The 27046-nt window shown below is 49.8% G+C and overlaps 2 protein-coding genes across 2 annotated transcripts in view; both read left to right on the top strand.

The window, feature by feature from the left end:
* Positions 1–8975, top strand: part of EXOSC7 (exosome component 7) — a 29589-nt gene extending 20614 nt beyond the window's left edge. The window contains exons 6-8 of the mRNA XM_060162190.1: positions 4167–4290; positions 5348–5503; positions 8513–8975. Of these exons, the coding sequence (XP_060018173.1) occupies positions 4167–4290; positions 5348–5503; positions 8513–8617 (385 nt within the window). The 3' untranslated portion in view covers positions 8618–8975. The remainder of the gene's footprint in view (positions 1–4166; positions 4291–5347; positions 5504–8512) is intronic.
* A 9258-nt stretch (positions 8976–18233) lies between these two features.
* CLEC3B (C-type lectin domain family 3 member B) lies at positions 18234–26834 on the top strand. Its single transcript, XM_060162184.1, has 3 exons — positions 18234–18459; positions 22576–22674; positions 26272–26834. Exons 1-3 carry the CDS (start codon positions 18351–18353, stop codon positions 26670–26672), a joined length of 609 nt encoding a protein of 202 aa, XP_060018167.1. The 5' UTR covers positions 18234–18350; the 3' UTR covers positions 26673–26834.
* The last annotated feature ends 212 nt before the right edge of the window (positions 26835–27046 follow it).

The following is a 27046-nucleotide window of genomic DNA, read 5'->3' as shown; positions in this document are numbered from 1 at the left end:
CTTGATTGGACACGTGAATGTTCTCAAAGCAGGGTAGCAGCCTGCTGTTTGGTTTAAGTTAAGAGCGGGAAATGATGATGCCACTGTGGTTCAGCTTCCCAGACAGGCTGTGTAGCAGAGGACATGGCACTAAGCTTTCTTGGAGTTGACATTCCCTCTGACTGTTTGATGATACGGCCTTTTCCTTCTCTATGCACAAGGTTCTTTGAGGAAAGTTTGCAGCATTTGAAAATAAATATGTGGAGGAGGGTGTTCATTCCATGAGAGAGCTTACATTATGGTAATGGGGGGTCCTGGGGTACTTGAAAATGAGGATTAAAACTTCTAGGGATATAGCCTAAGGAATTAATTGGATAAGTGAGCAAAGATATTATTCGAAGATGTTTATCACAGCTTCTTTGTAGTGATGAGAAGTTGGAAACAACCTGAATGTCCCAACATAGGGGATTGAAATCTACACAGCAGCATATTTAGTATGTCTGTAAATATATATATCCCCAGATGGTCATTGTGGTTATTTTCCAGGGCTCAAATCATGGGTGATTTAAAATTTATCTGTATTTTAGAGTTTTTATGTGGTGAATTTAGACTACTTGCACAATTTAAAACAAAACAAACAAAAACAAAGATAAATAAATGTAGGTCAGAAATTGCAGGATGGAATATTTGCTGAGAATGAAAGCTATAGAGTCCCTTAACCCTAGCTGTGCCACTAGACTCCTGGCTGACACTAGTCAAGGGTGGGCCTGGCACTTGTGGCCACTGTGAGGGCTCAAGTACCAGATGCCATCAGCAGCAGCCTGGGCTTGGGCTCCGTTGGAGAAGAAAGGAAGTCGCCATCTGTTGTACCTCAAGCGTCAGAAATTACTTCCTGTCTGCCAGCTGGTTTCCATGGGCACCAGGGCAAAAAGGGAGAGTAGAACCAGATGAGGCGGTTTGGCTGTGGGGGAGGTGTTGGGCAAACTGTACATCAGGATGATAAACCCAGCTGCTCAGGATGGGGAGGACACCTGTCATGGCCATAGCTGCAAGTCTCATTCCCAGAGCAAGAAGCGGGCAGCAAGGGATGCGGACTCAGCAAGGCACTGGGTCCCTCTAGTGTATGGAGAGACCTTTGGTACAGCCAGGGCCTTTTAGAAGGGTAGAGGCCATTCTCTCGACAGTATCCTCTAGCCCTTCTGCTGAACCATATTGTGGCCAGAGGGTTGGGAAGGGGTGTGTGTGTGTCTGTGTGTGTGTGTGTCTGTGTGTGTGTACGCTTATTTTTTACCATGCCAAAATTCAAACTGGTTACCTGATTTGGTCAAATAGGATATTACTTAGTACTTACACCCTGGGGGCCCCTGACATGGAGACTTCATCCAGGGCAGACCCTGGCAGGACTCCTTAGTCCTTGTGGACATTCTCTGGCTGAAACTCCTTTGCTCTGGACGTTGGCTTGTGTAAGGATGGCCAGCAGGCTGAATCATAAGGGTCTTTTGTTAGAGGCACAGGGAAAAGCACCAACACTGTTTCTATAACAGTAGCTGGCTGGACCACCTCTTCCTTCCTGGCTCCACCCCACACTGGAATGAACTGACTTTATGGCTCAAATATATTTTCAGCACCCAGCTCAAGAAACAGAACACTGCCAGCCCCCCAGAAGCCCTCCCACCCTGTACCCCCATGCAAGTCGCTATACCCACGGAGGATAACCACAGTCCTAAAACAATAGATTGGTTGGTGCTTGATATAAATGGAATCATGCAGTGTTTTCTCTTTTATGTCTGCCTCGTTCACTGAGCATTATGTTTTGAGACATCTGTATTGTGGCCTGTAGTCATACTTTGCTTTTTGCTGTAGGGTGTTCCACTGTGTGAATATGCCACAGTTTATTTATCCATTCTTCTGTTGATGGATCTGAGTAGTTTCCAGTTTTGAGCTATTGCAAATAATGTTAGTAGGTAATGCAAAACAGCTTTCCAAAGTGCTTTTACCAAATGATACTCCCATTAGCAGTGTATAGCGTCTGAGTTGCCCTGCATCTTTGCCAGCCCTTGGATTTCTTTTTGTGTTTTTAGTATTAGCCGTCCTGGTGGGTATATCTTGGTATCACATTTTAGTTTTACTTTGCACTTCCCTGATGAATATTTAAGTTGAGCACCTTTCTGGCAATAAACATAGCCAGTATGTTTATTGGCTATGTGAATAGCCTCTTTCATGAAGTTCCTGTTGAAGTCTTTTGCCCATTTTTCTGTTGGGTCGTGTTGACTTTCTCTTATGTTTGGTAGGAATTCTTTATGTAATATGTTAGTTTATATACACATACACACACAGAGAGAAATATTTTCTCCACTCTGGATTATCTTTTAGTTTCCAAATAATGCCTTTTAATTATTTATTTATTTAGGCTGTGTTGGGTCTTAGTTGCAGCACGTGGGATCTTCATTGCGGCATGCGGGATTTTTAATTGTAGCATGTGAACTCTTAGTTGTGGCATGTGGGATCTAGTTCCCTGACCAGGACTTGATCCCGGCCCCCTGCACTGGGAGCATGAAGTCTTAGCCATTAGAGCACCAGGGAATTCCCCAAATAATGCCTTTTGACAAACAGAAGTTCATAATCTTAATATATATTATACACACACAGAGAGGCATATCTTGATTTTTTTTTTTTTTTTTTTTTTTGCGGTACGCAGGCCTCTCACTGTTGTGGCCTCTCCCGTTGTGGAGCACAGGCTCCGGACACGCAGGCTCAGCGGCCATGGCTCACGGGCCCAGCTGCTCCGTGGCATGTGGGATCTTCCCGGACCAGGGCACGAACCCACATCCCCTGCATCGGCAGGCGGACTCTCAACCACTGCGCCACCAGGGAAACCCGGCAAATCTTGTTTTACTGCACTTCACTTCATTGTGCTTAGCAGATACTGCGTTTTTTACAAATTGAAAGTTTGTGACAACGCTGCGTTGAGCAAGTCTATCAGTGCCATTTTCCCAGCAGTATTTTCTCACTTCATGTCTCTGTGTCATATTTTGATAATTCTTGCAATATTTTGGACTTTTTCATTATTCATATATTTGTTATGGTGACCTGTGATCAGTAATCTTTGATGTTACCATTGCAAGATGACTACGACTTGCAGAAGGCTCAGATGATGGTTATCATTTTTTAGTAATAGAGTCTTTTTATATTAAGGTATGTGCATTGTCTTTTTTTTTTTTGGTTTTTTGTTAGATAAAATACTATTGAATACTTAGTAGACTGCACTATAGTGTGAACATAACTTTATATGCAAAAACTTCGTGTGACTCACTTTATTGCCATAGTCTGGAACCAAACCTGCAGTATCTCCAAGATGTGCCTGTGTGTGTGTGTGTGTATTCAATTATAATATAATTGAATCTGTTATTTTTTTTCTCCCCTTTACAGTGAGTACTTTCTGTCCTATTCAATAAATCTTTGTCTACTCTAAGGTCTTGAAAATGTTCTTAGTTTTTCTTATAAAAGCTTTATTGTTTTATCTTTCACCTTTACATCTGCAGTCCATTTGGTATGTGTATGGTGAGAGGTCGGGATCGGGATTCATTTTTGGATATCTGGTTGACTAAGCATCATTTTACATTTTATTTTTTAAATTTATTTTTTTATTGAGGTATCAGTCATTTACAGTATTATAGTAGTTTCAGGTGTACAACATAGTGATTCAGTATTTTTATATGTTATACTCCATTTAAAGTTATTATAAAATATTGGCTATATTCCCTGTGTGGTATAATATATCCTTGTACCTTATTTATTTCATTCATAGTACTTCATGCCTCTTAATCCCCTACCTCTTTCTAGCCCCTCTCCCTTTCCCTCTCCTCAGCATCATTTTTTTTTTTTCCGGCCATGTGGCATGCGGGATCTTAGTTCCCTGACCAGGGATCGAATCTGGGTCCCCTGCAGTGGAAGCGTGGAGTCTTAACCCCTGGACCGCCAGGGAAGTCCCTCCCTAGCATCCTTTTTTAAAAGACCTCCTTTCCTCACTGCACTCAGTGTCACTTGTACACTTTTGGCAGGGCTGACACGGAGCTCAGGCATACCATGACTTCATCTTGTGAGGCACAGGGATTCCAACTCAAGAAAAAGAAGTTATCATCCTTCCTTTCAGTTAGTGGGAATTTTAATTGTGCTTCTGCTTCTAGGATACCAAGAGTTCGTGTTCTGGAAGATGAAGAGGGCTTGAAGGACATTGAACTGTCTGACGACCCCTATGACTGCATCCAGCTAAGTGTGGAGAATGTCCCCTGTATCGTCACCCTGTGCAAAGTATGAGCTTATATCTCATGGTTTTGTCTTCCCTGTGGATCTCCTTCAACCCCAACCCGTTAAGGTTACCTAATAGATTGAGAAGTTATAGTTTCACAACCCATATAGTAGTCTTAACCCAAATCAAATAATTTTGTTATATTAGAGACCACTACCATGAGCAGCTCTTTCTTTTCTTTTTAACTGGAAGATAATGGCTCTGGTCCCAGGAGCACACGAGTGGGTTCATAGTAACAGTAGCCAGAGTTTGCTAAGCCCCTTCTACCTACCAGGCATTTCACCAAAACACCCTGAATGCATATTTCCTTTAATTCTCTCAACTCTATGGTGTCTATGCTGCTTGAGTAGTAAAAGGGTGGTTGAAAGGTGGACACTGTCCCCTCTGTGGCCCTAATGTCCCCATCTATGAAATAAGGGGGTTGAAGCAGGGCCTGGGTGCCTAATACAAGTGTGGGTTTTCCATTAGCACTGAGGCCTGTGGAGCATAACACCTGGCTGATGCTGATGTGTAACTTGCACCTCCCAAGGCTGTACAAAGAGGCCTGTTTTGGCTGAGATTGTCGCTGACTCCACGCAGGATTCGTTATATAAAAATCAGACTGAACTGGTCGGGTTTAATTCCACCAGAATCGCTTCACCCAGGCTCTGGTGAAGCATTGGGACGACTGGAGCCACCTGCCCTTGACTCATTCTTGAGCTTGTCCCTTAGCATGGGCCCTCTTGATTCATCTTTGTCATCAGTGAAACTTCCAGGGGCCTGTTAGAAACCCCCTGGTTGGCCTCTGACTTGGAAGGTCTCTGAATTATAATGCCAACCACCCTTCCCCCTACCCCATATTTCCATTTCATGCTTCTGTTACACTGGTTACACAGTAGCCTGTGATAGAGTGATCGAACGGTACTTCAAATATTTTCCATATGAGCAGGAACTAAAATAAGACCCAAATGGGAGATAAAGGTTCTTTGCTGGTGTAGATATTCCCTCCATGAGGCTCTCAAAAGTGGGGATCTGGGATGTGCGTTGCCCACCCACGTGCACTGCTGCCTGACTTTGCAGATTGGTTATCGGCACGTGGTGGATGCTACTCTTCAGGAGGAGGCCTGCTCCTTGGCCAGCTTGCTGGTGTCCGTGACCAGCAAGGGAGTTGTGACATGCATGAGGAAAGTGGGAAAGGGCAGCCTGGACCCAGAGAGCGTCTTCGAGATGATGGAGGTGAGACTGGTTCTGAAGCAGGTGCTTGGACCTGGCTGGAAGTATTGGCTGCCTCCTGCCTCTTGGTCACGCTGTGGGAATTCTCCCCATTGACCCGCTTCACCCCAGGCTTGGGGCTTGGAGAGCAGCTGGTATGAGCCAGATGTCGCTGAGCTAGCTGAGGGTGGTGGCAGTGAGGGCTCTGGACCAGGAAGTGGCAACCTGCTCATAAGAGTCTCTTATCCTTTCCCTCTCTCATCCTCAGTTCCACATTTCTGAATGAGAATATTGGACTGATAATGTGAAGAGTCCCTTGTAACTCCCAAATCCCAAGTTTCTGTGATTTGATGAGGGAATTGAAATCCTGGCTGACTGCTTCCCATCCCTTGAAGGGAGTGAGTGGAGGTGGAGCCAGGGGGCTGAAGGATGGCCATCTCCCCATTCTTCGTGGGTCTGGAAGTGTTTAAGTGGAGATGAATAGGAAAGGTGGGAAATCCTCTTGACTGGCAGATTGCTCCCCTCAGGTCTCCTCAGGCCTGGCAGCACCACTAGGGTGCTTTCCAGCTGCTCTGTACTGATTGGTCGACAGGTCTGTCCCCCACATTGGCCTGGAAGCCCCTCTGCGGCAGGGACCAGGTCATGCTGACCTGTGTCTTTCCAAACCTTCCTTCCCTCGTGTCCACCTTGACTTTCCAGAAGTCTTTGAGGACTTTGAGACTGACAGACTGACTGACTGACTGAATTGCCAGGAACAGAGTTAGCCAGCCCCAGTTTTTTGCTTTAGTTAACCACTGCCTCACAACACATGCCCAGAGGTCATCTATACTCTTCTTTCATTTCTAGAAATAGTGACTTCTCACTATTGTGCACTTAATGTCTGTTGTTATTTTTGTCATCTTACTTGAAAGCAAAAAATTGGCCTTGTGTATAGTGTTGAGGGCCCAAGCATAAGCTCTGAAGACAGACTGCCCGGGTTGCAAATGCGGGTTCTGGGCCACAGTTCCCTCATCTGCAAATGGGGATAACAACAGTAGTAGTGCCTGCTGCTGCAGGTGTTGTGAGGGGTGGGCAGGCTGAGTGGAGGGGAAGCACGTGTCAGAGCGTCTGACGTGTCGTCAGTTTGCAGTAAGTGTCAGCTCCTACTCTGTGCCCCATTAAGCACCCTGAGTTCAGGTGTCTCCAACTGTGCATGGCAACAAGGGTTCTTCTTAAACAAAGGCTCTTAAAAAGCTTTATAATAAGTTCGACCAGAGGCCTCTAGATGAGTGGGTCTCAAATCTTGTTTTCGAAGGAATTCCCCCCCATCCCCCCACCAGGAGAGTTTGATGAGAATTGCAGTTATCTAAACAACAACAGAAACAATAAATGATAGTTAACGTTTATTGTGTGCTTACTACGTGTCAGACCCTGTTTTTAGTGCTTTAAATAATATCGTGTCATTTACTCCTCAACAACCCCGTGAGGAAACTGTTGTTACCCTTATTTTTATAGACGAGGAATTAAGGCACGTAGAGAATAAGGAACTTGCCTACAGGCTTCACAGCTTGTAAATGCAGGAGCTAGGATTCAAACCTGGACTGTGTGCCTCCAGCCAAGAGCTATTTTAACCTCATAAACCAGGTCAGCCATGGATGGGTGGGAGAACCAGAGTGCTGTCCAGTGAGCTGGGCTTCGTCTTCCCCTGGGGCTCGGGAATGAGGTCTGCAGACCCTGCTCAGAGGGACCATGGCCCTGAGGCCCTGTCTCACCATTTGCCTCACACGGGGAGGCAGCATTCTGGAGATGCCGCTCATGGTAAAGCTTAGAAACCCAGGTTGTTGTGCGGCTGCCACCCCCAACCCCTGCAGTCTCTTTCCTGCAAGTCCAGGTTCAGACTTCTCAAGTCCTGGTGTCCTGTCTGTCTCATCTCCTCTTCTGCTCTCCCTGCCTTCATTCATGTGAATAATCAGTTCCTCTACTCGATCAACTTGGACATTTTTTCTTTTTTCTAACGTCATGATAAAAATCTTCCCAAAGTCACTTTGGACCTTAACCCTGACTTTGCATTTCACAGAACTGATCACTCCCCAGCCTGTAGACTGAGATCTTCTCTTCATATGAGTTTTCCGTAATTCTTAAGAGTCTCGTCCCTTGTTATAGTCAGGGGTCAGGGGAGAAGGCACACAGCCCTAGGGAGAATCCACCTATGACTAGGAGGATTGGGGTGGGGGTCAAGGCCTGGGTGCCTTTCTCCCTGACATTGTTGGGAATGGAACCAGTGGCACAGGTGAAACTAAAACTGCTCTGGGAACGTGGAAGGCTTGATGAAGAGACTTGCAGTTGGGTCACTGTATTCTTAACCTGATTCATGGGATGGAAAAACAGTTGCCTAAAGAAAGATTTTTGTTGTATAGTTGGGTTTTTTTTTTTGCCGGGGCCCCCTTCTTTCTGCTGTGTAGGAAATCTGTGGGTTGTCTGACCTCCTGACCTGTCTTGATTCCAACATTTCACGCCTTTAGCATCTCTGCATGTCAGTAACATCAAAGACTATCTGGGTATTGACTTTGGTCCTATCTGAGCAGGTCTCCTTTGGTGGCAGGTGAATTAGAAACTGCTTGTTAACATGGGTCCTCAGCACCATCTGTTCCTTCATCAGACAGATTTTTGGATTCACTTGGCCTCCCCATGCCTTCTCACTGCAGCACAGTGGCTGTAACCAAGACCTGATTGGGTTGACAGTTTTGCTGCTTCTATTAGCAGCAGCTAAGGACTGAGGCAGCCTTTGCTGCTTGCTGCTTTGGGGTTTGCCTTCTTCTTCCTTTTTTTTTTTTTCCTTTTTCAAAATGGAGGTTTTTCCAGAATGCAACTACTATGTAGTCGGGGTTTGGGGTTTGTTTTTATACTGACTTGTTAATTAAATAAAAGTCCTGTAAGGCAGATGGAACGCGTGCAGCTTTACAATGGCTAGCTGGCGGGGAGCTTCTCTTGGTCAGAGTGTGTGTGCCTCACAAGCGGGCCTGTGCCCTCTTCCATCCCTTCTGTGTCCTGCAGACCAGCAAGCGCGTGGGCAAGGTGCTGCACACCTCCCTGCAGAGCGTTCTACACAAGGAGGAAAGCCTGGGGCCCAAGAGACAGAAAGTTGGATTCCTGGGATGATTTGCACATCAACCCCCAACTGCCACGTGTTTGTTTTCTACTTTTCCTTTTAAGCTGAAGTCTGTGTACATTTTTCTTAACTATTATGAATTTAAGGCAACATTTGTACATGTAAAATTAAAGTCTGATTTATGGTCTGGCTTGATATGGCTAGAGTTCCTCAGCTGTAAGCCAAGATGCCATTCGGTGACCCCTCAGAGAGTCTGACCCTTGTCTAGTGAATGACAGCTAAGTGCAGAGGCCTGCTCCAATGCGAGGGCTCTGTTCACAGGCCTCCCCAGGGAGACTTACCACCTGCCACAGGCGATCAGAATAACAACATCAAGACCTAGCAGAAAAATGGTTCAAAGGAAATGTTTATGATACGTATATTGTCAATCTTTCTCCCCTGTAGAGCCTACAAAATAAGAATCACACACAAAAAATGTAAATTCGGGCTTCCCTCGTGGCGCAGTGGTTGAGAGTCCGCCTGCCGATGCAGGGGACACAGGTTCGTGCCCCAGTCCGGGAAGATCCCACATGCCGCGGAGCGGCTGGGCCCGTGAGCCGTGGCCACTGAACCTGCGCGTCCGGAGCCTGTGCTCCGCAGCGGGAGAGGCCACAACAATGAGAGGCCCACGTACTGCAAAAAAAAGAAAAATGTAAATTTGCCTCGTGTATTTGGGGGCTTCTTGGTGGGGGAGATGGAGGAGGCGCTCTGCTCCAGGTACAGACCCGGGGCTTCTGCCTGGCTGGTGAGCCTTCCCGAGTTTTGGGGGAAGCCCAGTTCTTGCTTCTTGCCCTCCAAGAGATTCCCAACCTAGCTCCCCTAGAGTCTGGGGCTTAACATGTACTTTGGTCCTTAGCCAACCTTTCTTATCACTCTTGTTTAGAACTTACTTTGTGTTTTATAGCCACTCGCTGGTGTTTTGTAAGATTTCCATGTTTTATCAGCATTAAGAGGGCTGCTTCAGAGATGTTGTCATTTGATTACTCAGCTCAGCTTCCTACTCTGGGGACAGAAGGAGAGGCCATTCTCAATGGCGCCAGGAGGCTCTTTCTATGAGCCTGTGTTCTACTCACAGTGCAGTGTGTTGGAATTAAGTCTATTCATGGGTTGAGCAGTCTCTATTTTTTCTCCAGGGGAACTGAAACTCCCCAATCAATCCTTAACGAGAGCCCTGGGGAAGGAGCTGATTCATGAAAGAGCGCATTTCAGCCGTGGCATTTACTCTCTGCATTTCAGTTAGACAAATAGGGTAAGGAGTTAGGAAGTTATTGCCTAATGGAAAGAACATAATGCGAGCTGAAGCCCTTAAGGACTGACTCCACAGGTCCTGGCGTGGGCACCTCCTCCCGGCATGGCCAGGTATGTCCTGTGGAGAGAAGCAGCTGCCTGGACTTGGACCTGGAGCTGCTGCCCTGTTGAGAAAATAGCCTGGGTTCTCTTTTTTCTTTATTTTTTTCCCAGTGATTGTCCTTACAGGCGCCATGACAGTGCTCCCAGGGAGGCAGCAGTCAGCCTGTTTCTCTTCCCCTGCCCCTGGTTGACTGACTGTGCTGGAACATTAACAGTGGGACTGCACAGATGCAACCAGAATGTGAATAAAGTTTAGAAACCTTCAGTTTTGATGATTAAAGACATCAGATAGTTGAGACAGACAGGTGAGGCCTTCCCAGGCCAGTTGTACAACAGCTACCCAACTGGGCCTGCTGGCTAAGCAGTTATGGTGCAAATGAAGGGAAGAAGTAGATGTTAGCGTCTGTGTCTACCACCCCATCCATACCTTCCCTTGAAGGCCACCCCACCTGGAAGAAGGGTACATCACAAATGAAACAAAATACCAAATGAGCAAGGTCTCTCCAGGAGAGACTTTATTAGAATTGTCTGATGGTTGCAGCTCTCAGAATAAGTGAAAACTGAAGGCAGAGACTGGCAAAGACTTGGAAAAATATTGTCCTGGGGAAATCCACTGCTTCATCCAGCAGAACCAGAGCTGTCTTTAGTGGCCATTAAATAAATGTCAGGGAGAAAAACTAAAGTCAGCCAAAAGGCAATCAACAGCTTGTGGGTGGGGAGGGTAAGGGTGGGCATAGAAGGAATGAAATGTTATAGAATATTCAAATTGGTTTTATTGTTTCTGTGATTCCTTGGTCTCTCAAATTGTGTAAATTCAAGCCTGCAAAACACATGAATTTAGAATACTGACAGCAGTTTGCATTTTGCTCAATAAAGGCTGTGGTCTCATATAACTGCCAGTCGAGCGTAAACCTGTGTTATTCAAAACTTTTTTGGAAATAATCTGGCAGTGGGTATTAAAAGTCTTAAAAATTTCATGCCCGCTGACCTAAAACTCCACTTCTGGACATGTAACCAAAGGAGAGTAAAAACATGAAGTATAAAGAAGTTCATGCCACTATCACTGCTTGTGCAAGAATGGCAGAGCTGCAAAGCAGCCTGAAGGTGCATCCTTGGCAGGTTCCTTTGCCAGAGACAGGGCTTTCTTCAGGAAGAAAGGGACTCTGACCTGGGATAAAGACAGGATCTTGGTCCCTCATTCTCCCCGGAACACTTTAGGCAGGCAGAAGAAGCCCCCACCCCTAGCTAAAGGAGAGCAGCCGTTTCCCAAAAGAAACACTGTACCAGTTCCCATGCAAGGACCATACTGTGGCAGATGTCTCACAAGGTGATACTTGTCAACCTCTGCTCCACCTTCCCTCATTGGCTCCAGACCCATAACTAGGGTCTGATTACAGCCCATCCTGAGCAGGGAAATGCAGTCCCTGCCATGGGAAGAAAGATATTACTCATCAAAATAATTGCAAGACCTGGCTTGGCAGGTACCAAGGAAATAGAGGTGGGAGTGGATCTGAGGGTGTTGGACCAGGGCCAGGGCTGAAAAGGGGGTTTAATGTCCTAGCAAGGAGGTCTGAAGCTGTCCTAATTCACTGCTGGGATAGCCCCTGAAGTTGGACCTGGCCAGCACCTGAAGTAAATGAGGAGGAGACACCAGAACTGAATAAACTGAAAAAGCAACAATGCTTCTTAGATCTGTAAGAGAAGTGAGGTCACAGGGCAACCACTGCTCCCCAAATCAGAGAGACCAACAGGCAAATCCAGCGAAATTAATATAGCTATATGAAGCTTACTTTAAATATGAGACATATAGATTAAAAGTATCAATAAATGGAGGAAGAAAGATAAACCATGGTAACAATCAAAAGAGAGCTAGAGCAGCTATATTAATTTCAGACAGAGGAGACTTCAGAGCAAGGAGAGTTATCAGGAATAAAGAGGAACATTACATAATGATAAAGGGGTCAGTTATCCAGGAGGACATAAAAATCTGTAATGTGTATATGCCTAACAACAGAGCATTAAAATACATGAGGTAGGACTTCCCTACTGGTGCAGTGGTTAAGAATCCGCCTGCCAATGCAGGGGACACAGGTTCTATCCCTGGTCCGGGAAGATCCCACATGCTGCAAAGCAGCTTAGCCCACGCACCACAACCACTGAGCCTGCGCTCTAGACCTTGCGAGCCACAACTGTTGAGCCTGTGGAGCCACAAGTACTGAGCCCGCGTGCTGCAACTACTAGGCACAGGTGCACCTAGAGCTCGTGCTCTGCAACAAGAAGCCACTGCAATGAGAAGCCCTCACACCATAATGAAGAGTAGCCCCCGCTCGCCACAACTAGGAAAGCCCACGCAGAGCAACAAAGACCCAACACAGACAAGAAAAAAAGATGTTTAAAAAATAAAAATACATGAGGTAAAAACTGATAGAACAGCAAGAAGAAATACATGAGTCCACTATCATAACTGGAGACGTCAACACCCCTCTATCAGAAATGGACAGATGGAGCAGGCAGGAAATTGGTAAGGACATATTTGGACTCAGCAACACCATCAATCAACTGGACATAATGGACATCTATAGACTGCTGCGTCCATCACCAGCTGGATACACACATGGGACATTCACCAAGATAGACCACATTCTGAACCATAAAATGCACCTTAACAAATTTAATAAAACAAATCACAATGATCTGATCTCAGAACACAATAGAATTAAACTAGAAATCAATTACAGAAACATAGCCAGAAAATCCCAAAACACTTGGAGATTAAACAACAAACTTCTAAATAACACCTGGGTCAAAGTAGAAATCTCAAGTGAAATTACGAATTTTGAACTAAATGAAAACGAAAACACAACTTATCAAAATTTGTGGGTTGTAGCAAAAGCAGTGCTTAGAAGGAAATTTATAGCCTTGAATACATATATTAGAAAAGAAGAAAGATCTAAAACCAATCATCTAAGCTTCCACCTTAGGAAACTAGAAGAGCAAATTAAATCCAGAGTAAGCAGAGGAAAAGAAATAATAAAAATTAGAGCAATATAGATATCAGTGAAATTGAAATCTGAAAATCAATAGAGAAAATCAATGAAACCAAAAGCTTGTTCTCTGAAAAATTCCAGAGAAGGGAGAGAGCTTTAGAAGGGAGCAGTCTGTCACCAGTCATTTCATTCCCTGGGGGCATCTGCAGATTCTGGACATGGGCTCTATGAGGAGTTCCATGGGGGGAAAAAGAGAAACCGGCAAAACTTAACTAGTGAGGTTGTGCAGGGCTAGTGTGATAATTTGGAACCTTCAGGATGCCTAAATGCACAACTGGGTTTATATTTGTCGAATTTTAAGGCCATTTGTGGAGGGGTCGAGGGACAGGTGTCAAAAAGGCAGACGGAAATCTATAGTATCCTACAAAACTAATCAGATTTTCTATTTCTTCCTGTGTGAGCTATTATAGCTGAAGACATCAGGTAAGTGCAAAACGGCCACACGCCCAGTTTACTCTTCCCAGACTTACAAGTCAGGTCATTTACTGTCTCAGCCCTGGAGTGGAAGGAGTAAAGTGGTGGACAGAGGCCATGGATCTCTGAGGGCGGTGCACCTTCTCTCGCCAGTCCTCCTTTCCCACACCTTTGCAGGTGGCCCAGCTGCCTCACACACAGGGTCTCCACATGCTCCTTACAAGAATCCCATTGTGTAGGCAGAGATTATTGCCCTATTTTATGAAAGAGGGATCTGGGTCTTGAATAACTTGCCCCAGAAAACACAAGTGCCAGGTGTCTGAGCTCCACTTAGAATCCAGGACTCCCAGTTCTCTTTCCACTAGGATACTGCTGACCTTTAGGGACAAAACAACAAGGAATGTGGCCCCATGGTGCCAAGAACTTGGCTAGGTGGGGTATTGCCTCCCCCAGTACTGTGTGCCCCAGGGCCTGGCACACAAGGACAGAGGCAATACTTGTTGAATGAATGACAACAAGGTTGTCAAAAAGGGTTCAGAAAGGAGCAAATGACTTTCCTAATGACGGTCATTGAGACCATGGTAATAGGCCATTTGTCTTTGGTTCTGACTAAGGGCCAAGACTGCCCTTGCAATATATTCTTGGAGATGTGCACCCTGGATGTTCTTACCTTTGAAGAGAGTGTGGAAATTCTCTGCTCCATAGGCGGGGCCTCATTTCTGTTGATATAGGGCCAGTGGAGCTAAAAGGAAACATCTGTGCAGGGAGACGGTAGGGGTGGGGGATGGTTCCACGTTGGGCCAGAAGTTTTCATGTTGTTTGGGCTGACATGGGTGGGGTGGCCAGAGCTTGTTTTATATACTCAGACTTCCAACAGCTTTGGAGGGAAAAAAAAAACCACAAAACAACGCTTAAAACCTGAAATGTGCCTTTTAGAGCTCTCTTCAGATTTTTCTGCCTCTGGCTTTATTGTCAAGATGATTCTTTGTGCAGGGAAACTGATGTGAAAAGACTGGGCCCTGAGGGTGGTGTGTTAGCTCATAGACTTTTCCTTGAGGGTGGGTCATTCGTGAACATTAACCCAGCATCCTCCTCCTGGCTGAAACCACCCCCACTTGCTGCTGCCCTACCGGCTGGTAGAGGCCTCTGGGACGGTGCCACCAGAAGATCTTTTACGCTGGGACGATGAAATCCATAGACCTCACCGGGGCTGCTGGTGAGTCCACTGGAGGTGGCTGCAGTGCTGGTTCTCACCTAGCCAGGGAGAGCTGGGGCTGGACAAGAGGACCCGGGGGTTCAATGGCCATAAGCTTATTAACACTGGCAGCAAGTGAGGCATGGTGGCTACAAAGAGGTGGGTTCTGAACAGCGTGTCCATTTGGACCACGGGAGGCACAGGCCCCTGCCCATGGCAGACTGCTTGAGAAAACACACCACAGCGAGGACAGTGACAAGCAGAATTCTATCCAAAGGTGATTTGGGGAAGATAAGTCCAGGAACCATATCTCAGAGGAAAAGTTGGGAGGAAGCGGGGAAGGAACATGGAGAGGAGGCAGTCAAAAAGGGACCGGAAGGCCAGTTGCAAACATTTGCTGGCCTCTTAAATGACTGCTCCAGAGGCCGGCGCCAGGGACCACAGGGTGATGTTTCGGAGGCCTGCCTGCCTCACCACAGGGGGACTTTATAACAAGCTGAGTGTCCAGCTGCTTTACAGAGTAATGAGCTGCTCGTCCCAGGAAGGATTTAAGCAAGCACATGGAGACATCTGACAGGCTCAATGGAAAAGGACAGCCCATATCGAGTGGTGGTTAAACCAGGTGGCCTCTTCCCATCTGCTTTTTATCTCAAAGGTTGAGGGACGGTGGGCCACTTGCCTTTGTTGAGGCCCACCTCAGTCCCACTGGCACAGAGGGCCCCTCACATTGCACTCCCAGGGCCTCACACGGGCCTGGGCATATTGTGAAGTGAATGAGGGACAGATGGGGCAAGAACAGTTCCAGGCGGGTACTGACACAGCCTGGCTCCTGTGTGGCTCCTGTGGGATGACACCTAGAGCAGGGGGTTCCGGGTTTCTGAACGGCCACAGCAGAGCTTCTCTGGGACCTCCTCTCCAGCATAGCCAGGGCACGGCCTCAACAATCAGGCCTGTCCTGGCCTCATACTTGGAAACAAACTCCTCCCATTTCCCTGCTGCCAAAAAGCTGAGGTGAGAAAATCAAGAAAGCAATGGAGGGCTTCCCTGGTGGCGCAGTGGTTGGGAGTCCGCCTGCCGATGCAAGAGGACGCGGGTTCATGCCCTGGTCTGGGAGGATCCCACGTGCCGCGGAGCAGCTGGGCCCGTGAGCCATGGCTGCTGGGGCTGCACATCCGGAGCCTGTGCTCCACAGTGGGAGAGGCCACAACAGTGAGAGGCCCGCGTACCGCAAAAAAAAAAAAAAGCAATGGAGTTTCAAAAAGAAAAAAAGAATTTTAATTTTCTCTTGCTATGTGCTACCCACCCAAAGTTCCAGGAAGCAAGGCTCCCTGCCTGTTAGGTTGCATAATCCTCAGCCCTAAACCATCCCACTGAGGGGCCAGCTGTGAATATAAAACCCTCTCCCACTCTTGAGAATGTGAGGGATGGCCCCTGACAGAAAGGGCCAACGGAGAGCCTGCTGCCTGCCCCAGGCTCCTGCCCTTGGGGACCACAGCAGGGAGGTCAGCCAGGCTGGGCTGCAGGCACATCCCTCCCCAAATCAGATGGGGCAAGGCGGGGTCCCTGGAAGAAAAGCCTGAATTACATAGCACTGCATTTTCTTTTGGAACAATCTAAAGCTCACAGAAAATCTGCAACTACGGTACAAAGAATATTTTTCCCCTGAGCCATTTTCAAGTGAGTTGTCGACCTGATGCCCAAAGGCTGTGCTTTAGTGCATGTTTATTGACAAGGCCACTCTCCTCCAGAGTCACAACACACCATCCAAACTGGACAGTAACATCCAAGGGGTACATCCCTGCCACGTGCTCCTCAGACCCACCAGGTTTCTCCAGCTGTCCCAAGGACGTCCATGAGAGCGGAAGGGTTTGGTCCAAACACGTTGCTCTGTGCCTGCAATCTCCTTCAGTCTGAAACAGTTCCTCAGACACGTCCTGGACGGTTCTGAAAGTTGCTGGGCAGTTGTTTTGTAGAAAGCCCCTCAGTTGGGCTAGCGTGGTGTTTCCTGGGCAGGAGTCTCACGGAGGTGATGCCGCATTCTCCTCACCGCAGCCCATCAGGCGCTCAGGTGCTGCAGGCTCTCCATTTGGCCCATTACTGACAATGCTTACTTTGGTCACTTCATTCAAGTCACTTCTTCCAGGCTTCTCCACTGCGAGGTGACTCTTTCCTCTTTGTAATTAATAAGTATTTTGTGGGCAAGTAATCTGAGATGATGAAAATACCCCGTTGCTCATCAGACTTCCCGTGTATTCGCTTATTTATTTATATCTGTGTATGCTCATGATTTCCTGTTTTGCTGTTACTGTCACTATTTTGATGTTCAAACTGTCCCTGATTTTGGCCCAAAGAAGCTCCTTCAAGCTGGCTCTGTGTCCTGGCACATTCCCATCCTTCTTTAAACAATTCCTTGCGTTCTGGCAAAACAACTTGTTCCGGGCTCATTTTCTACTTTTCCTGCCCCAGCCCTGAAATCAGCCATTTCTCCAAGGTGCTCTGGTTCCTTTTAGTGGAAAGCTGTATTTATTATAGAAGGTGGCACTTGGATGCCAGGAGTGCTCGAGGCTTTGGAGGCAATTCTGCTCCACCCAGACAGCTGGCAGACTGATGTGCACATTTCCACTGACATTTATAGATTCCTCTTTAGGTGTCAAAGTCCACAACTGCACACCGATAGCTCCAATTTTAATCCTACACCATAGGATTCATTCTAGTTTTCTCTCTGTATTTGCACCTCCCTTTTCTGACAATGAGAAACCTGGCTCCCATGGTCTTTAATAAATGTACTTATTCGATGGGTGCCCCTGTACGTAACCACTCTCTCACCTCTGCCACCACCCGCTCTCCCATGCGGACTACCTCTTCTCCTCACCTGGACTCCAACACTCCATGTAGGGCCTCTGTTCCCCTGGGGGTGCCCCCCTCCACCCTGCTGCACCCTGACACCCCACACCACACTGCTCCTCATGGGGACATTCTTTTCTCCCTGCTCCATCTCTGACACCACTCTGGGGCACCACAGCTGCCCTTCTCCCACCGTGGTCACCTCTGCTTCAGACAGGATAGTTGAGAAACAGAAAGTGAAAAAAGGAGAGGACTCCCTTGTATTTTTAACCAAAGATACATCAAGTGCAGAGAGACAGACCACAAAAGAATCACAGCAAACATTCTAGACAATCCAGCAGTCAGCCCCAGTGCACTCTGTAAGGAGACATCATTGTGGGGCCATTCTGGAGTCACCCCACTTGGGGTCAAATACTGGTGCTGCCCCTTACAGCTGGGTAGCTTGGGTTCCCTTAAACTCACTGAGCCTCAGTTTCCTCAACTGTAAAATGGGGAAATGACAGCACTTCCCTCATATTGCTGGTGTGAGGCCTCAACGAGGCCAGGGAAAAGTATGACCCAGCGCCTGCCCAAGGTAACTGCTCAGCAGATGTGAGCTATGACAACTAGCGTGTATTTCTCAGAATCCTAGAAAATGATGACTCTGTTTTAGAAGGCGGGGCCCGGATGCTGGGTGGGTGTTCCCCGGGCAGCGAGGCTCCGTGGCCCCAAGGGCTTCCTCCTTTTGCAAGCTTTTTTTTGGCACTCTCTCAGCCAACTCTGGGAGGGTTTCCTGGACAGAGGTCGTCGTGGCAGTTGCCTTAAGACGTGCAGCCCAGGCCACAGCCACTAGTGCTCTCTGACCCAGGTCCACTGCAGGCGGTAGCAGCAGCCCCAGCCGGTGGGTGCAGCAGCATGGAGCTTTGGGGGCCCTACTTGCTCCTCTGCCTCTTCTCCCTCCTGACCCAGGTCACTGCCGAGACACCTACCTCCAAGGTCAAGAAGGCTGCAAATGTTAAGAAAGGTAAGGAGGGGGGTGGAGCCCCTCCCCATCCTCCAGGGAGCTGGTCGCCCTCTCCTTTGCTGGTCCTCACTCTCCTTCCCCTCCTTCACTTTCCTTCTCCATGAGTCCAGGGAACTTCAATGAAGTACCCCTTGGGACCTGGGAGAGTCCTCCAGCAGCAGGGGCAATTGTCAAAACTGTAAGAGTCACTGGCTCTTAGAATCAGAAAGAAGCTTCCAGATCACCTAAACTGACACCCACTCCCCCACCACCCCAATATTTTACAGAAATCAAACCTTTGGCTCAGAAGTCTGGAGATGTCCGACTCTCATCAGGAGTGTTGGCAGGCTTTGCCTTGGCATCTCCAAACCTCGGGTTTCTCAACTGTAAAACAGGGATTGTGGCATTTGCTCACAACGCTGGTTGTGAGGATTTAATGATAGAAAACATGTGAAGTGTCTGGAACGTAGGATATACTTGATGCACGGCGGGGGCGGGGAAAGAACAAGTTAATTCTTAGTTCTATAGTGTATCACAGCCTCGAGGAAATAAAAATGTTCAAACCCAAACTCGGATCGTGGAGGCAGCTTTGCTCTCCTTCTGTTGCCTCTGGGTTTGGGGTTTCCTTGGGTCGCCTTGGCCTCAGCAAGGCCTGCCCTTGGAGCCCTGCCTGCAGTGAGGTCACCGCGGGCTGTTTTGAGACAACATTAGTGAAATGCCATGGCAATGATGGGGCTGTCACCCCCCACAGGGCTCCAAGGGGAGGAGAGAGAGTTCCAGGGGATGAGAGTGCTTATTAAGCAGAGAAACAGGTGGCTGGGGCCAAGAGCACAGAAAAGGTGAGGCAGAGGGGCATGGGCCACCCTCAGGCCCCTCTCTGAGCCTCTTCTGTAAATGGACAGCTGCCCACTGGTCACGGACAATGTACATAAGGGCACATTAGGACAATGGAGACCCACAGGCCTGCAACACAGAATGGGCGGCTCTGGGTGCTGATAGGAAATAATCCCCAAGGTTCAGTTCATAAAGTAAACAACAAAAAATTCAATACTTTGAATGGATACTATGCTGACATTGGTTTTGAAAAAGGGACTTATATAAAAAAATATATTTACTTGTATATGCATAGAATTTTCTGGAAGGATCCACAAGAGTTAGTAACAGTGATTACCTCTGGGAAGAAAAACTAGGGAGCTAAGGGCAGACTTGATTGGGAAGGAGACTTTGACGTTCTGAACTGTTTGGGTTTTTTTAAGTTATATGGCTATATTACCTTTTACAAAACGTTCATTAAAAAAAAAGAAGACTCATAGCATGCATGGTGTGTCCACGAACGTTAGCTGAAATTGCCACCAAGGATGTTCTTTGTAAAGGATACACAGTTCCAAAGGCAAATAACAGAATTTTTGAATGTGGAAAATAGTTGTTAATTTCTCAAGTTTACCAAAGATTTAGTATGTATTTATTTAATCATGTAAATCATGTATTTGATCATATGGACAAGAAGGTCAAACCAGACAATGCCCTGGTCCTCTTCAGCTGTCACACTTGAACCCTAGCTCCATGTGGTCCCCACGGAGGTGGCCCATGGAGGTCCAGGAGGAGGCCTGCATAACAGCTGACAGAGCAAGAGTGGAATGTCCTGTCCAGCCCTGCCTCTTGCTGAAACCCACTGCAGCTTGGTTTTCCTTCCTTCGACCTGCTGCCCAACTACACCACACATGCTTACAGAGCTCTTTCTCCAGGTAGGGGCCAGTATACGTGCTGAACACTCTAGCAGACAATTAGCATCCCTGCTCTTAAGATGTGAATCAATTTGCGAACCACGGTGGTTCTCCCTCAGGCATCATCAGCATCATCTGGGAAATACATTAAAATCCAGGCACCTGGGACCCACCCCCAGAAATGCTGGATCATGGGCCTGGAATGCTCCCCAGAATCTGCCTTTCCACCAGTCTCCAGTGATTCCTGGGAGCAGCCAGGACTGGGAATCAAAGGAACAACCTAGTCAGGGGCCAGTGCACAAAAGTGGGGGAGGGTGTCCGGAGGAGGGACAGTCGTGCCCAAGGAGACCCCTCAGTGCCCGCTGAGTGGTGGAGAACAAGCTGGCAGGATGGACGAGGGGAGGAGAGGACAGAATGTGCTATGCCCCCATGCTGGCCCCCAGGGTGGGATGAGAAGGGGGAGAGCCCAGGCTGCTTCTGGGAGCTCATCTGCCCCTGGTGTGGGGTGTGGCCTGAGCCAGCTGTATGGGGGTCAGCCACAGTCTGAGTCAGTCACAGTCTAAGAGTCTGTGACTCCCTGTGAGGCAGGGAGGGCTTAGGCGGCTGGAGCTCCAGAGGCCATGTGGCCACACCTGGCAGAGGAGCTCAGGTGGGGAGGATGGCCTCACAGGGGGTCACAGACTCTTAGAACAGGGACCTGAGGGCATCCATTTCAATAACATGCATCAGGAATCTGAGGCTCAGAGGTAGTGAGGGGCAGCACAAGGGCTCCGACTCCTAGCCCAGAGCTGTAGAAACACCCAACTCCTACGCCTTCCTCAGTGGAGTTCTGTTAGCACCTTGGTCCTTGGGCAGTCCCCGGAGGGCCCCTCATACACTCAGGCACCTTGGTGCAAATCACAAAAGGCTCCCCGCTCTGAGCTGACAAATTATAGAAGAGCATCCCTTTCTCTGGTATGGTCAAGCAGCACAGCCAGGGCAAGGCTTAGAGGCTGGACATGGGCCCCCACCTGTCCCCTCAGCTGAGTACCCTTGTGCAGTACCCAACTTTCACAACTTTATGCAGTGCCCTGTGCTGGTACATCACGGGACTGAGTACAGAGCTGCTGTGAACCACTGAGGCAGAGGCCCACTGTGAGGCACACATAACCCAGTCAGGCTACTTTGCCAGCCCCAAACACTCCCTGTTTTGCCTTGCTCATCTGGGTGTTAATTTCCTCATACTTGGTAAGTCACATCATGAATTTCTATATATGCCAGTATGTTTCTTGCTCACGTTTCCTGTGATTCCCCTGCAAAGGAATCTGGGGTGGACAAAGGTCTGACTTCACCCCTCATACCGTGGACTTTATGCAGGCACAGCCAAATGGACCATGGAAGCGCTTCCCCACCCTCTACCCAAGCTGAGCTCAGCCTTTCCTGAAGCTCCTGGGATTTCAGAAAGACTGGGGTCCACCCACTTAGCTCTCAACTTACACATGCAGAGGAAGACATTTCACATCTGCCTCTCATGAATAACTGGCTCCGAACGGGCCTTTGTGCTCAGGAAGGCTCACATTAGGAAACCTGCTGCCATCACGGACGTGGGGAGAACAAGCTTGCAGCCGTGCGGACTTGGGTTCGGGCTGCTGGCTCTACCAGTTCGGGCGAGTTGCTTCGGTCTGGCCTCAGTTTCCCGTCTGTGAATTGGTGGTGGTATAGAAGAGACACATTACCCACACCACAGGGCTGACAATGAGCCCAGCGCTGGTCACATGCTTCATTTCTCTTAGTCTTTATTCTTCTTCAGAGTCCTTGGAGGTGGGGCTATTATCATCCCGTTTTACAGATGAGGACAGTGGATTCAGGGAGGCTGTGGAACTTGCCCAGGTCACCCACATGCATGCAACCTCAGAGCCTGTACACACATTCACCTGTGCTGCTCCACACAGCCCCAGGCCGAGTGCCTGCCCTGCTTGGTCCTTGTCTTGTTCGTCCAGCCTGGGGAAGTGAATCTGGGAGGTCTCAAGGGCCCCTGGCCCTGCTTCCTGTGCTCTGTTCTCCTCTAGAGCTGGGAGGGTGGTTGGGTGTCACCGAAGGAGCTGTCTGCACCCTCCACCCCGCTCCTACAAATCCCAACCCCATCTGATCCCAGCAACTCTCCTGAACAATGCGGTACACGTCTCACTTTAGCAAGAGCAAGAGAACGATGGTCCCCCGGTAGAAGGAAAATCATGAGCAATCACTTAGACTACCACCAGCAGGGACAGGGAGAGAGAGAGTATACCAAGACATCAAGGTCGAGGGGAGTCGTTTCCCTCGTCCCCTTGTGGCTGACAGTGGTCCACCCCTCCCAGTCCCTGCCCTGCCCCACTCCCTACTGCCTTTCTCACGTGTTCGTGATTGTCCCCACTTCCTTCTGACTTCATCCTAGATGCCGTGAGCCCGAAGATGCTTGAGGAGCTCAAGACCCAGCTGGACAGCCTGGCCCAGGAGGTGGCCCTGTTGAAAGAGCAGCAGGCCCTGCAGACGGGTGAGTGCACGTGGCGGCCTCTCTGGGCAGGGGTACATCAGACAGAGGGCCTCAGGCCAGCAGCCAGCAACCCACCTGTAGCCTCGAGCCAGCACCAGGGCCCTGGCTGGCCCCTGTAGTCCAGGGCACTGGATTCACAGAGCCCCCTCCTCAGCCTGCTTCTCTCAGGAAGATCCCCTGACATGTGGAAGCAGCAATGTACCAAAAGGACAACAAGCTCTCCCACAAGAATCCATTACTGCCCACTGGAAGTGCGAGCCCTGCAGCGCTCGTGGAGCAGAGGCAACGCTAATGAACCCCAGGAGACCCTCCGCTCAGCCAGCCCCCACAGCCCTACAGGGCGTGAGCTTCATTCCCTGTGTCAGCAGCTTTGCTGAGGCTGCCACTCTTAATCATCATCATTATGCTGAGGCAGGATTTATCACCCCTATTTTAAAGAGGGGAACTGAGGCATAGAGAGGTTCTGGTTTTGCCACGTCCACCTGGCTAGTTACTGCAGTTTAGGATGGGAATGGAAGCAGCCTGCCTGGTGCATGCTGGGTGTGAGGAAAGGTGGGCTTTGGTCTCCTGGCCCTGCACGAACCAGCTAAACCAGGATGGACAAAATACACGGCTGCGGATCCCGGGGACACAGCTCATAGCCACCTGCCCTAGCACTGCCTGGCCAGCCTGCCTGGGCAACCTGTTCTCTTTCTCTCCACCAAGTTCCTTTCATATTGTCTCTATTTTCCACACATCTCAAACTCACCTACTTCTTCGTGACCTTGCCCTGGAGAACACAGAATAGAGACTAACGATAATACTTAACACATGGGAGAATGTTTAAAATGAGCACAGTGTTGTTCAGGGCCTCAGTTTCCTCATCTGTAAAGTCGAAGGGCGGGGGGTGGACTTGCAGGGCAAGCTCTAAGGTCTCATGTCTAAGCTTTGTGCTTGTGCCAAGACCATGCAACCCAGATGCCACTTGCCTCCTGAGGTGGGTGATGTGGTGGGGACCTCCCCGTGCAAAGTCCATGGCATATGGAGAACTAAACACCCCCTCCATGTCTGCTGATTCCCAGGAGGTTCATGGGCTCCTGGCCTCCTTGGGGACCTTCCTCTCATCACCCGCTCCTTTACTACCACTACCTGCAAATCACCTTGTCAATAACCCCACACAAAGCACTCCTGACCTAACTGAAGAGTTGAGAGAATCAAGGGTTAGGGGAGCAACCCTCCCGTCCCGCCATCTGCCCCTTCCCTCCCCCAATCAGCAAACACACATGAGGTCCTCCCCCCAGCGAGCCTCTGCCAGGCACAAGGAGGCAGAGGTGACCCAGCCAGGGTCCCGCTCTGGGAGCCTCAATATATTCATGAAATCAATGTATTCACTGGAACTCGCACGTGTGGGAAGATAAAGAAGGATTCCAAGCAGAGGGCACGGTAGGAGCAAAGCTATGGAAGGCCAGCAAGAATCAACGGGATCGGGCTTCCCTGGTGGCGCAGTGGTTGGGAGTCTGCCTGCCGATGCAGGGGACACGGGTTCGTGCCCCGGTCCGGGAAGATCCCACATGCCGCGGAGCGGCTGGGCCCGTGAGCCATGGCCGCTGAGCCTGTGCTCTGCAACGAGAGAGGCCACAACAGTGAGAGGCACGCGTACCGTAAAAAAAAAAAAAGAATCAACGGGATCATGAATAGGCCAGAGTGACAAAATGTCAGTAACGATGGTAAGGCACTGAGAACTGATACTTATTGAGGACTAACTATGTTGGAGGGAGTGTTGCAGGTAGGGTTCCCAAGAAGCGGCCCCGAGGTGGAGTTTAGCCTGCAGGAGGTTTATTAGGGAGCACACCCAGGATGAGCACCTGGGGAAGGGAAGAGACAGAAGGACGCAGGAGTGGGAAGAGTGCCCTGCGCGTCTCAACGAAAGCCTCAGCCAACTGCAGAGGGAGCCCTGACGACGGGAGGGCCCTTCAGAGCTGTCCTGAGTTGGGGCAAGAGGGCTCATGGGCCAGTCACTGGGTACAGGCTGCTCTGGGAAGGGGGCACACCATGGGGGAGGGGGCTGTCTTCCGCTGATGCAATCCCCAAAGGGGCTGAGAGTTAAGAGTTGTCTCCCAGCAGCGCTCCCAGCAGCTGGGGTAGTCAATCCTTCACCCCAAGGGGGTCTTGGTGGCGTGTCAGAGTCCCCAGCAGGAAGGAAAGGCAGTGTGGCGCCAGGCTGGGAAGGGCAATGAAACCTGGCTAGGATGAGCTGCAGGATAGCACGCGGTAGGGCTGGCTGCCTTGGGATGGCATCTGTGAGTAAAGACACCTCTGTGATGCTGCAAGCCCGGAGTTCAGAGCTCCAGGAGTGTCAGGTGCTCACGGGGACATGGAGATGTGTGTTAAGTGAAAGCAACTGAGTGAGAGGGTGAGTGAGTGAGGGGATGGGGGTGGGGTGGAGTGCAGACCTGCCCCTAACACTTTTGGGGTCAGCAGCAAGAGGACAAATGGAGGCATGTACCCCAACTGCCTAAACATTTAAGTTACAAACCCAGCTGAAGAACAAACTGCTGGGACTTCCCTGGTGGTCCAGTTGTTAAGACTCCACGCTTCCAATGCAGGGGGCCTGGGTTCGATCCCTGGTCAGGGAACTAGATCCCGCATGCCGCACGAAGATCCCGTGTGCCACAACTAAGACCCGGTGCAGCCAAATAAATAAATAAATATTAAAAAAAACCAAACTGCTAAGTAAAAACATTCTATGCTCCTAAGCTGACCAAATATATACCTTCATCACAACCTTTGAGACCAGATTCAAATTTAGAATCTTGGACTCGAGTTCCATGCCTGAGAGAGCTAGCCCCTGGCCCACCACCTGGGCCATCTCTTCTGTCCCAGGGGCTTGCCCGTCTCAGCTCCGTCCTCCCAGTCGCCGCCCTAGAAGAGGCCCCTGGCAGACTCTGGGAGCTTGCTTGGGCCCCTGGGTCAGGGCTTTGGGGTCCTGGGTACCTGGAGTGTGGTCTAGGTTCTGGGTAGGGATGTCCCCTGGCCCTGCAGTTTCTTGATCTTAGGGAGGGTGGGGCTGGAGGAAGATCAGAGCAGGTGGCTCCGCCTGGGCTCCCCAGGAAGCCCACTCTGAGATGGAGCTCATTTATTAGGGAGAGCCCGGGGTCCCAACTGTGAAGGGAGGGAGGTGTTGGAAGTAGATTGGGCAGAGGGGGAGCTGAGTAGCAGCACAGGCCCAAGGGCAGCCTCTGCCACGCTGTGGAGCCTCCAAGCTAAAAGGCCCCTTCAGAATTATCCTGCTTGGGGTAGAGATGACCCTACCTATTCCCCTGGGCACTGGATGGGGCACCCAGGAGAGGGGTGTGACCTTGAGGGAGGGGCCATGTGCAGCTGAGGGGGCTGACCTCACTCCCAGCAGCAGGGGCTCCACCACCTCTTAAATGGGGATCTGAGATGTGCATCAGTGCCCACCACAGCACGGCCCTCTGGCCTGGGTCTGGAGCCTGTCCAGGGAGGACAGCATGTACAGGGATGGGATGGAGGATGGTGTGACTACCCCTGGCGGTTGACTCTTGGCTCCGGAACCGGAGGCCTTGGGTGACGTCCATTTCCTCCCCTCCCCCCCAGTCTGCCTGAAGGGTACCAAGGTGCACATGAAGTGCTTTCTGGCCTTCGTCCAGGCGAAGACCTTCCACGAGGCGAGCGAGGACTGCATCTCGCGAGGGGGCACCCTGGGCACCCCGCATACGGGCTCCGAGAACGACGCCCTGTACGAGTACCTGAGCCAGAGTGTGGGCAGCGAGGCCGAGGTCTGGCTGGGCTTCAACGACATGGCGGCCGAAGGCACCTGGGTGGACATGACTGGCAGCCATATCACCTACAAGAACTGGGAGACAGAGATCACCGCACAGCCCGACGGCGGCAAGGGCGAGAACTGCGCTGCCCTGGCCGGTGCGGCCAACGGCAAGTGGTTCGACAAGCGCTGCCGGGACAACTTGCCCTACGTCTGCCAGTTCGCCATCGTCTAGCGGGCCGAGAAGGGCGGGGTCGGGGGCAGAGTCCGGGGGTGGGGCCAGGGGAGGGTGGGATCGTGAGCCCCGGAAGAGGGGCCGTGGGACCTTCCCGCCCCGCATCCCTGCCCCCGCGCGCTGGGGGCCTCCTCTTGCAAATAAAGTGGGTGCAGCTTGGCAGAGAGTGGCTGCGGTCTGTGCCGGGTCCGAGGGGTGGGGAGTCCAGGAGCCCGGCCGGGAGCCCAGGGAGAGGTCGCTTAGAAGGAGGCGAGTAGGGAGGTGGTGAAGGATGGCGAGCTGGGCGCAGAGGAGGGGGAGGAGGAAAAGAAGGGGGGGGACGAGGGAACCCCTGACTGCTGCTGCCTTTTTTAAATTAAATAACTTCATATTTC

The sequence above is a fragment of the Lagenorhynchus albirostris genome, chromosome 10 (assembly GCF_949774975.1).
Source record: "Lagenorhynchus albirostris chromosome 10, mLagAlb1.1, whole genome shotgun sequence".
Taxonomy (NCBI): domain Eukaryota; kingdom Metazoa; phylum Chordata; class Mammalia; order Artiodactyla; family Delphinidae; genus Lagenorhynchus; species Lagenorhynchus albirostris.
Note: the sequence above shows the minus strand (reverse complement) of the source record. Positions and strands in the feature narration are given on the sequence as shown.

What these genes read in the sequence shown, in the direction of transcription:
- CLEC3B (XM_060162184.1), top strand. Translation starts at nt 18,351, where the DNA reads ATGGAGCTTTGGGGGCCCTACTTGCTCCTCTGCCTCTTCTCCCTCCTG. An exon ending in GGCTGCAAATGTTAAGAAAG is followed by an intron (nt 18,460 to 22,575) that starts GTAAGGAGGGGG and finishes ACTTCATCCTAG; the next exon opens with ATGCCGTGAGCCCGAAGATG. An exon ending in GCAGCAGGCCCTGCAGACGG is followed by an intron (nt 22,675 to 26,271) that starts GTGAGTGCACGT and finishes CCTCCCCCCCAG; the next exon opens with TCTGCCTGAAGGGTACCAAG.